This window comes from Dendroctonus ponderosae, unplaced genomic scaffold, assembly GCF_020466585.1.
Source record: "Dendroctonus ponderosae isolate FM_Combo_2020 unplaced genomic scaffold, Dpon_F_20191213v2 Dpon_F_20191213_194, whole genome shotgun sequence".
NCBI lineage: Eukaryota > Metazoa > Arthropoda > Insecta > Coleoptera > Curculionidae > Dendroctonus > Dendroctonus ponderosae.
In genome coordinates, this window is record NW_026018104.1 from 17,421 (window position 1) to 29,474 (window position 12,054).

At 31.9% G+C, this 12,054-nt stretch overlaps 1 protein-coding gene across 1 annotated transcript in view; it reads left to right on the plus strand.

Moving 5' to 3' along the window:
* Nucleotides 1–10,882, plus strand: part of LOC125503335 (neuronal growth regulator 1-like) — a 17,188-nt gene extending 6,306 nt beyond the window's left edge. The window contains exons 3-4 of the mRNA XM_048663425.1: nucleotides 2,177–2,464; nucleotides 10,636–10,882. Coding sequence (XP_048519382.1) covers nucleotides 2,177–2,464; nucleotides 10,636–10,754 — 407 coding nt within the window. The 3' untranslated portion in view covers nucleotides 10,755–10,882. The remainder of the gene's footprint in view (nucleotides 1–2,176; nucleotides 2,465–10,635) is intronic.
* Nucleotides 10,883–12,054: the final 1,172 nt, after the last annotated feature.

A 12,054-nucleotide genomic window follows, 5' to 3' on the forward strand; every position in this document is an offset into this window, starting at 1 on the left:
TTGTCTATCTTATTGTCACTGTATAATTCCATGGTTACGGGAGTTTTAAATAATTACGAAGCAACCGGTATTTGCCCAATGTTAATTAGGCAGATTACCTTGAAAAGCATTGCTGCCGTACTTCTGATATAGTTTATTGGAAATTTCTCAGTTTTTTATAACAATTAATTTCTTTTACTATTTTTTCTGTACTCCCGAGACACCCCCAGACAACACCTTCAGAGGAATGACGCCAATTTTGAATCACCCTGTATGCATCCCAAATATCAATTTTGACTTAAATTGTTATTAACCACGAATCCCGAATTTGTTTCGTTACAGTTTTTAAAATTTATAATACCCGTTAATTGCTTCACATTTATTGAGTAATTAAAATGTCTATATTAATAACATGTGCAACAGTTTGCCATTGTAACAACAATCATTTCAGGAAAAATCAAGTTGTGGTAGAAATTATTATTGCCTATATGTATTTTTCGCCGCATAAATGCTGTAAATTTTGAAACATTGATTCAGTGTTAATGACAAAGACCAATTTTAGTGTAATTTAATAAGCACGTTGAGCAGGATTTCAATAAATTCACCCACTCAAAAATTTGAATGTCTTATGGCTTTGAGCAATCAACATATTGTCGACATTTGTTTATTTAATTGTTAAATTATTTTAAAGACCCTTTTTGAAAACTTTCAACTTACTATTCCTAGTTACAAATTAAACACTAAATCTACTGTAATACCACTACCGGTTAATTTTACAATAGCTTTATTAAGGTACTTGGCACCAAATTTAACATTGTTCGAACACGCGAATATTTCCTCACTTAATTTATGATGAACTGGTAATAAAAACGTTTTCTTTCAATCTGTAATTTCTTTTTGATTTACCTATATTATAGATAAACGATAGAAAATTCGTTGTCAAAACGCCAAAGTAACATTTCAGTGTTCATCAAATTTGTTATTTTAAATTTCTCTTATGAAATAGCCCTATATTTCTTCTCGCTTGAGGCTAAGTATGCCGAAATTTATTTCAATTCAATTAATTTCAACATTTTTTTTCACGCTGGTTTGAAAAAATTTTGATTGGTAAATGTATTTACGAAAATATTGTTATTTTATTTATATGATTTACTGCAAACCATTTGCTTCATACCTCTCATTATTATGCCTGCACACATAATGGATATTATTGGTAACGTTATAAATTTAAACCTCAGAATACAAATAAATATTATTAAATTCAAAATGAAACATTTTAGTCCAATTTTAATCAATGATCATTATTCATATCTCGTTCCATGCAAAAAATATATTACTGAAATAACGTGCAACAAATGCTTCAAATTTTCATCACAACGGAACAACTATATTTGGCAAAGTTTCCGTATAAATTACTGGGCAAATTCATTTTGTTATTGCCGTTATGGCCATGCATTTTTATTGCCATTTACACTGCTTATTAAACATTTTATTTGCATATGGTTTAATATGTGGTGGCATAATAAAGCAGAGAGCACAAAGTAGATAACCATGTTCTCGTTTGAACTTTCGGATTCAGTACATGTTAATGATAATAACCAAATTTTAATTTCAATTTGGAAAATGGAAATGTAAGCTAGTTTAGGATAACTTTATGTGAGTTACTTACTACATACAAAGTAAACTATTTTTGGAAAAATATTGAATAATAAGATAATAGCAAAGCGCTGAATCTCATATATTTAGGTGGGGTGTTACATGATTCATGTTGGGTGGTGTGGTCAATCTTGTTCTTTGAGTTCTCACCAGTTAACGGATATTAACGCTCACCATGGTAATTTGAAAATTTGAACGAGCTGCCTTGAAAACGCCGGTTGTAGTAGTACCAAACTCTCCAAGCAAGTTCTCAAATTCTTTAGTCTTGGGGTTTATAAACTAGCCAAATTAAACCAAATAGAAGACATATTTTAGGCATAGCCGTCAAACATTATTATGGGGGTGCTCTGTTTGCAGGAGATTGAGTATCTTGAACTTGATTTCAATAAATATGTGTTGATTAATTCATATTGTAGCATAGTCTTTGGTGATTTTCAAACTTATGTAAACGAACTAATTTTAATCTAAATATGGAGGAATCATATTTCGACATCATAGATATCCGTATAGACTGAAATGTGAACAATTAATTTGTTTTCAGAGGCGCAAGCGGAAATACAGGGAGCTCCAGAACTCTACATCCGAGCAGGTTCTCTGCTAAGACTTGTCTGCACTTTAAAACATTCTACAGAACCTCCTGCTTTTGTCTTCTGGTTCCATGAACAGAGAATGATCAACTATGATCAGGGAATTTCTGTGGTGGAAAGCAGAAGCTCTAGCATACTACATCTGCAAGATGCGGATAAAAGTCATAACGGAAACTACACTTGTAGTCCTAGTAATGCAGTTCCAGCTTCCATCAATGTCCATGTCTTAAATGCAACTGCGGGTAAGTACTTTTATTTATAAAAAATGCGTCAGTAGAGGAATTTTAAAAAGTACTCTGCAAAGCTGCTGGTTGGGAAGTGTGGTACGTTCGATTTCAGATCTGAAATCGATCTCGTCTTGAACTGAACCTTGGTCAAAAAATTATGATTTATTCAGTAACATTGTTATTAGAACAGTGAAATCAGTAAATATTTATTTTTCATGATGCCCAATATATTACTCATTCAGCTTGTTTAAAAGTGATTTTCTGAGATGGACATAATAAATTTATTTGGTGAAATTATAATTTTGAACTCAGCTTGAACTGAATACAGATATTTTTCATTCTTTTTCAGGAAACATTGGTTTCGCTTTTTTAACGTTTAGGCGCTCATTTAATATGAAATATTATTAAGAAGTGTCTGTTGCTTAAATAGCAAAATCTCTATTGAAATCATCAGAAATGTTTGAAGATTTCAGCGACAAAACTTACATAACATACCACAAACCCTGGATAATTATTTGGAATTCGGATAATTCGTTCGTTATTAATACATAGGCATGTCGTAGTGTGAACTCTTCGAGGTAATTTTGTAAAAAAATATTTTCTTTTATTAACTTAATACATTTTATGGATTACATTCCCTTGTTCGATACAGGTACAAAACTGTGAAAGGTATGATATTAACCACTAGTTAACGTATTTTTAAAGTACTTACTGAAGTGCCAAAATACATGTTGATTGAACTGAGTTTCGGAATTATTCTAAAGTCAATTGTACTTTCGATGGCAATAAATCATAAATAACTATGTTGTACAATTAAAAACTTAATTGATTTGATAAACTCTTGTTGCTGTACGCAGTTTAAAAATTATTCATCTTCTTAATATCAATTAACTTTAACATTAGGTACTTCTGAAAATATGCTCTTGCTATATTATAAAAACAATAATAATTGGTAACACAAAAATTAAAGGGATATTAATACTTATTATGAGTTAATTTCAAAAATGAGGAAATTAAAGGCAGTCTAGTAACTAAGTATAGTAGAACATCTATATTGAAATGGAATTGCATCGACAATGAATATATTTTCCCAAACTACATAAATAAAATAAAATGCCCAAAAAATATAGATCGTCATTAGAATAGTTCTTTGCAATATTGCCAATGGTTTATTAGTAAAGTTCTCAAAAGAAGCAGTATCATTGTACTTACACTCAATTACTTAATTATAAATAGTGACATTTGTAATGTAAATGATGAATATATAGTAACGACTCAGTGAAATCAAAAACTTGTAAGCAACGTGTATTAGCACCTTTTTTGCTTAATGCCATAAGTATGAGCTTTAGCTAAAGCTTCCGTAATTAATCTATTTGCCTTCTGCATGTCGTAAAAGCCTAATTTATGACGTTACGACTCGCTAATATAATCAGAATGCACGTTTGAAAGAAAAATGATGTAAAACAAGCGCAGCAGTTAGCAAGAAGGCGTCGGGTTTTCTATCTGCTGAATGCAAACGCTTCAATAATATACGTACATGTACCATCTCCACATAAAACAGCACCATTTCAATTTTAGAGGCATGTTCTCTTTGGGAAATGGGGAAATGGAAATGCAAGCAATTGTTAATATTTTATAAACAGCTTTCTTTTGGCATGTGCAATGTCTATTACGGGGAATTGCTATATGCACAAGCATAGATTGCTTTTTATTTTAAAACTACAGCTTTGTAGACAGCAAGCACTTTTTCTGGCATGTATTTATACTTGGATATAAATATCGTAATCAATAAGCTCTGGTTAATTAATTACCTCCGCTTCCCTAATGATTTTGCTGAGGGTTGGTCGTATAATTATATAGTTATTGACCTGCAATCTTTTTTATTAATATTCGGGCGTTCTAATTGTTTCGACACTACAAATCTGGATATAATGACGCAATTGCTTGGTCGTTATTTTCATTCACTCACATTTGATATAAGTATAATAAATTTGAAGTATAATGCATCCGTATATTTAACCGCCTTCGAGTAAAAGGCTACTAATTAAGTTTACTAGTGTATAGTTTGATACATACACCATCACGAAATTTTGAAATTATTTTTCTTGGATTTACAATTGGACTAGTGTATGGACTGGATTTACAGTGTATGTATCATTTGACTACAAGCCAAATTTGTGGTATTGAGGAACTTAGATTCATTTTTATCTTTGGGTGGTGTCCACATTGTGGTTATTTATACAATAGACATATATTAGACAGTATATATCAATATTCTGAATGAATATATAGACAGTATATATGAATATATATGCAATATATATGAATATGAATATACTGTCTAATACATTAAAATCAGAGTTACATTAAATAAAGAGTAAATTTAATAAAGATCGTGTTAGTAATGAAAAGAGTATTACACAAATAATTTACGACACCGCATTTAATCTGATGGACTGGCCCCTTAGTTTAAACCTGCATGGCCAACATGGGAAGATCGATACTATTGTAATTTGTTTAGATTGCTCAGGGCCTCTGCCAGAACTTATGGTTACATGCCGTCAATAAATTTTAACACCAAGCAAACAAAATATTCCAAACTCCCAACTTTGTTCGAACGTACGACCGTTTTTTATGTGATTGGGAAATTCCAACTCATGGAAAGCACATATGCTATATAATTTATTCTAAAAAACAATGCTTGAAGTCGATGAAGTTCGTTTGAGGTATAATAAGTATAATGACGGCAAACTAATTTTGTTTGCATGCTTAATCAGAAATATTCTTGAAAATGCAAATGCAAGCGAGTACATGTAGTAGTGGCATAGTTTATGTAGCAGTCTTTTTTGCCTCGAATTTTTGATAGAAACTGTCCTTTATATGTCCGGAATCGCTTCGTTACCCGCTAAAGCATACGTTTTTCGATTAATGTATATCGAATTTGTTTTCTTTGCGTTGATAGCGTGACATTTCTTATTAACCATATTCATATTTCATTATATTTGGCTATTTCCATGTGCATTTCCTCTATGAGTCTCTGTAATTTTACCTCTGGTATTGGTCCTTACTTTGCTACCCATACCATCTTTTTTAAACTAATAAACTGAACCTTGWAAAAACTTTTGAGTCGTTTTTCTTTAGCTGAATTTCGCAAGTAACTAGTGTGTTAACTTTATGAATTGTTATGAATTCTTTAAGCTAAATTTAAASAGTGTATTTTTATTTCATTTTTATCAATTAAATCTGCWACTATTATGTTATTGAATTTATAAAAAATCGATTTTAAGAACTTACKCTTTTATTTTTGATTTTCAAAGCTTTTCTTATTTTCTTGATCAACTCCTTTGGAAATATTTGGATCCATCCTGATATATTTGCTCAAAGTGTTTCCTCTATATTCTGTAAATTTCCGGCTATAAACACCAACGATATTAACTTTTCTACGCTTCTGTCTAGCTTCTTCCTTGATTCATTGTCTTATTTTTAACATTCACTCCTCTTCTCAATCTGTTGTATTCTTTACATCTGCAGCATCAATTTTCACATTCAACGAGTTAATGGAAACAGCCCTCTCTATACACGACTGCTGGCTTTGTGACTAACTATTAGAATCAATTCGCTTGAACACCTTCGGACTAATTAAAAATATTTTTCCAACTTTATATTGTATTGTTTCGGTTAGACGAAGAACCAGAGCACAAGCTTTTCTAATACAAGTAATGTGCAGCAATATCTGAAGGCGCGTTAAAGCTGTAAAGTGTAATGCCAAGCAGTCATTCAAAGTTAAAGTATGCTCTTTGGATTAGCAAGTAGATTTTTAACGTAATAGCTTAACACTTAAATAAATGAAGCCGTTGCTGTACAATATATGGCATCCATTAGAGATTATATTAGCGTAACATAGCAATCCATGGGAGAGCTGTAAAGTTTATATTGGACTTATACGCTTCGCCATACTCTAGACTCTAGAAAATTGATGTGGAATTTCCTGTATTACCACATTTAGTTTACTTGCTTTTATTTGCCTTGTCTGACATAATAAAAAAAAATATATATTTTTTTTTAATGTCGTAAGCTAATAATTAATCAATTTTGTATAACCATATTTTGTATTATCGTGATCAATTATTAGGTTAAGCAAATACACCCACGTTGCCTTTTATAAATGTGTTTTGTAAAAGCATTATCATTACAGATGATGCTGTTCATTCGTTAAACTCATATTAAAATTAATTTAACTGCCTGAATAAAACTGCTTAGGTGCTCTTTCGCCCTACATACATTTTGAAAACTGGTATTAAAGCTTTGAATTGTCTGCAGGAGAGAAATGTACGTGATTACATGAGTCTAAGTACTCAAGCTTGTAGTTTATGCTCTTAATACAGAAGTATCCGGCATATGAATTACTTTTATACAGATTTTCAAGTAATTTTGAACAAGTGTCTAGTAGAACACAAACAAATGAGGACACAAACTACTTTTTACTAAATAAATTATTGTCATTCTAAAAATAATCAAAATATTGATTATGTTAAAATTCATGATATTCGAGTCAGCAGTGAATGACGAACAATTGATAGCAAGGGAGTAGAGTAGCTAATTGAAATTAACAATTTAAACAAATTACAAGGGCACATAAGAAACGTACAACCTAAAGTTTGTGATTATTTCGCAAATTATTTCAAATAGGTTCACCTTCACATAGGCAACTACTACTAAAAAGGCAGCATTATGAAAACAGTTATCTAAAGAATAATGGTCGTTATTGATATCAACTGTACAAATAATTAATTTATTATTAAATCCTATAAAATGTTCAGGTAAATGATCTACTTATGTTCATATTTTAAATGTCTAATTAAATTTGTCATAAAAACAAATGGCGGAAAAGATAGGAGTATTTACAATCACCCGCTTCATTTATACATTATTCATTATTTTCCTTTAGGTCTGCGTTTGAAAATCAGCGTTTGGATTTTTTGCATCCTGCGTTTCCATCTCGTTCCTTGTGATAATAAACAAAGAATATTATTCCGGCAAATAAAGATTCACAAAAACAAATCCCCTACCGAAAATGGCAATCTCAGCAGCATTTATTTTAATATTTATAACATGTAAATAAAATCCGTTTCGAAAATATTTTGCCAGAAACGTTAGAGAAGATTGAAATTACAAATTATGGTAAAACGTGGTCTTACGAAGGGTCGGATAATTATTAAGTGTATCAGTAAAGGGAAAATTTAAATTGAAAGGATGTCAGTAGGAAGTATGTCAGCGACGCATAATAACTTACATATAATTACATATAACAGCCACGAACGCTGCAAATATGTTGCTCAAACAGTAAAATAAATAAAATTGCTGCTTGAAGAAGTGTTAGAAAAAGATGAGCCAATTTTATAAAATTGAGCTTGTTTTATTCCAGAAATTTGATTAGGAGTTCTTTTACTACCTGTCTTTAATAAGCAAAATTTTTTCCGATTTTGTTCTACAATTTTATAGTGTTTTAATTTTTTCTTTTCCATTGAGGAGATTACCAGCAATTTCCTTTCCAGCTGTTTACTAAATTTCTTCTCATTCTTGAAACGTTTCTCTCGTTCCCAGCATATTCTTTTTGTTTCAAATTTGGAGTTAATTTTTTAAACTATTAATTTTTGTTCAGATATTCTTAATTTTGCTGATATGGCCTGTAAATATTTATTTTAAAAGGGGGAACATAAAAGTGCTTTGGAACTTACATTACACCCAAATTGTCGTAACAATAATAAGCCAAAATTTATTTGCAAGATATTTAACGACTGTGAACTGACTGGAATATTTAATTATTTGCAGAAATCAGCAAAAGTGGCTTAACCATACAGATCAAATTAATATGGTTTTTAAACTCGTAGTCATATTAAAATAAGGTTCCTTAAAATGCAAACTTATAAATTCGGAAAAATTCCTAGTATATGTTGGAAAGTTATTCTATCAAATTTCTAATAGAAAACCCGCTGTTTGACTAATTAATGATTCGCATGGGTTGAATTCAATCCACGAAATTCGTTGTTTTGATTAACTAATATTTAATTAGGACAGGAGAATATTAAAGTCCTCTCTGCTTGAGACCTTATCTTGTGGGACCTAAGTAAATCACAGCACACCCAATTTGCCGAAAATAGCAACAGCTCGCCAATAAATCTGCTTCCTCTATGCAATCTCTATATACGCGGGTCTTAAGCTTTGTTAGCCTAATTGATTGGCAAAAGGCCTATGGAAGTGAGTTCTATCTTGGTTCATTGGTCAGGCAAAATCCGGCATCTTGCCTACAATGTATACTTACGGACAATCTGGTTGTCACCCTAAATACTGCAGGGTTTTCCTGTAAGCTTTAGAGAATAAAAAAAAAATTAGGTTTGTTCTGCAGATATGAAATAATCGGACACGTTTGGACACTAACACGATATAACTGCGATTATATATGAAAATCGTGCTCAATTCTGCTGACCTTGCAATCATTATTTAATGATAATTACCGTCACCTTTACCATTACTTATTGACCCAGCAATCCAGGATTGTTAGTAAACGTTGAATTGTTAAGTTCATTGAAAAAGGGTGACGTATTTTACTCATGCGATCAAGTTTCTGTAGTGGTAACACTTAAATAACGTCTTGTGATGCTTATTGGAATAGTATTGGTTTATTTTTGCTATCCATACCATTTTGCGCCCGATGTTTTTGTACCATTTCTCACATGTATATGTACATATTTTGATGGTCTATATTTCTCCCATTAAAGCACAGTGACGAAATCTAATCCACCGGGTTATGGCAATGTAAGGAAATTTATAATAATTTGAACAACTGAGAAAACAAACCGCTGGTACTCTTCCTTTAAAATTGTTGTCGAAGTGTTGAGGTACCTGCCCACAAGCCGGTTTCTTATTTACATATTATTTTATACTTGATTTTTTATGCGTTGCATCATTATATCTTCCTTTTTAATTTAGTCTAGCTTGATTATAAATTCTCAAATCGCTTTATTGATATGTATTATTTCTAAACATTATCAACCTTTAAACTACTATTTTTGAACTTTCTAGCCAATAAGCTTGTGGAAACTCGCTATGCTCTATACTTCAAACTTTGGCACATAAAATTCAATCAACTTATCGATTTACGAGTCCTATAACGTATTGTGAACTGCTAAAGCCCTTCAAGTGGTTGCATTCAATGCGAAAAATATTTTAAAGTCGAATTACAGTTACTACTATTTACGGGTTCCCAAGGGAATTGAGATACCCCCGTGCTCAACTCCATTCTCCATAAATATTCCTGCTGATTCTCTACAATAAAATTCAACGGCAAATTCAGACATATTATTGAATACAAAAGGGAACCTTTTATACTTCTTTTCAGCAGTATGTATTTATGTCAGCCCATTCACGCGGACTCAACAATATTTTCACAATACTTACGGTGGCACTTTCTTATGAGTATAGGTAAAATTGACTAATGTACATTCAATTCAATAAGATAAATACTTTCCTGTGAATCGAAATTGTCGTGTACAAATTGATCAGAGTTTGCTGTTGAATATCATACACAGCAGCCTGGAAGTGCTGCCTTTCGTCTATATTTTGTCAGTGGTTTCCAGAAAAAATTAACTGCGCCATATAGTTGGTTTGTATTAAATTAAACACCTATGGAATACTATCAAGCCGACAGCTAAATAATAGAAATACCATAAAAATAATTGTCGTCACGACACTCAATCCATGCTATGGATATATTTCTACAAAGGAAATCTCCTTTTCCGTTTTGAGGCTGTGTAAAGAGACATCATAAGAGATATACAAATCTTCAGATTTTTGCTGGAAACTTCGGCAACATGCGCGACACCGTTCTATTCAAAACTGTTGAGATGTTTGGACCTTACATTCTGAGATTTAAAATTTAAAAGGGAAATCCTAAAGAAACTGATGTCCGATTCATCCAGCACTAATTCATCGCAAATATTTCGTAATGGATATGTGGTTGGCCAATTTATTACCAGTAAATTTGAACCCTTATTGTATAATAATCATATAATTTAATAATAATATTGCAGCAAATGCAAAATTGATTTGATATTACGTTGAAAAGAATTAAATTAGGGGTAGTACACTTGCGGCTCTGCATTAACGAAAGTTTCTGTTGTTTCCAGAAGAAAAGCCGGCAGCGATGCAACACGCTAACTCTTCGAGAAGCTCTAGTTCATCGTTCCTGCTGCAGTGCAGCTTGTTAATAGCGATAATGACTTCAGCTTTAACGACTACGTCGTGATGTAAATAATAAATAAGGATCAGATGCAGAAACTCGCTGTCAGAATACTGATTTCCCATGGGACAGATTTTATGCGGAAATTCCGTTACCTCTGGATTATAACTTAATAAAATTGATCACGTCATGAAGCAAACTCTTAACGAATTTCAGGTAATAAACCATATATCTTTAACAAGGGCGAAATGAACAAAAACATTAACTCCAACTGTTTCGTCATTTCACAGCAGTTACCGTTCTTAAAAGATGTAATATATTCTAACATATTCTAGAAAACAGGAAAATACCTCTAACTGCATTAAAATACCCGTAATCGAAATTCTGGGTGTGGGATTTTCCCTACAATGCATTTAGAACCTTTTGTCAAGCAGTGGGTGAATTGTATTAAGGAGATCACGTTGTGGGTTTCATGTTTCTTTTTCCCGACATTACTTACCCCCACGTTGCTTTCAAGTTGCTAGGCGTGAGCCAGAAGAAGCAGTAAATATCAAAGAGGCAATATTTCTGCATGCGAAATAAAATATTAATATATCAAAAGCAAGAAAACATGCAGATTAAATTAGAAAGGCAGAATCAGGTCATGAAATAAACATGTATTGCTTATTTTTTCAGTGGATCTTTTGAGACACTGTTTTATATTCGATGGCAGCCTTATTTCCGTTATGACCTATACCGATGCTCTCATCTACATGTACCTTCACGTATCTCTGAGCAAGTATACAAAATTAAGAAACAAAACTGCAACTAAAACGATGTGACCTCTTTTGGTAAGAGAAACATGGGCATTTGGTCTCAAATTGAAGCAGTTGCAACTTTGGTTGCCGCGCAGAATATTCATAATTTGAACTGAAGTTTTTAGCACCCACTTCTGAAAGCATAAATTTACATTTTACCATTAAGTAAAAGAGTTTAATTAATTAGTTGAACGGTGGTACCTGCAGGCTAAACGTGTTATTATAAACCTGTTGAGGTAATGGTATTTCGTTCAGCAACGGAAGTAGTCCCTATAAAGTACGCTTTCTTCAAGTTTTTCTAAACTCAAGCAGATTGACATGTCGATTTTAAAAAAAATCGTTCTCCATATATGATTGGGAATATTTTTAGTTTTCGGAGATTAAATATTTTCAATCTGACGGCGACAATTACAAACAACCAAATACAGGTCAGAATAGATCAACAGAATTTCTCATTGCCAAAATTCTAAAATCCATAAATATCTTAAAGTTGACGAAATTTTGACGATCAGGTTTAAAATAAAATTTGGTCATCCCTATATTTTTGAGAATGATTGTTAGGAAATTGT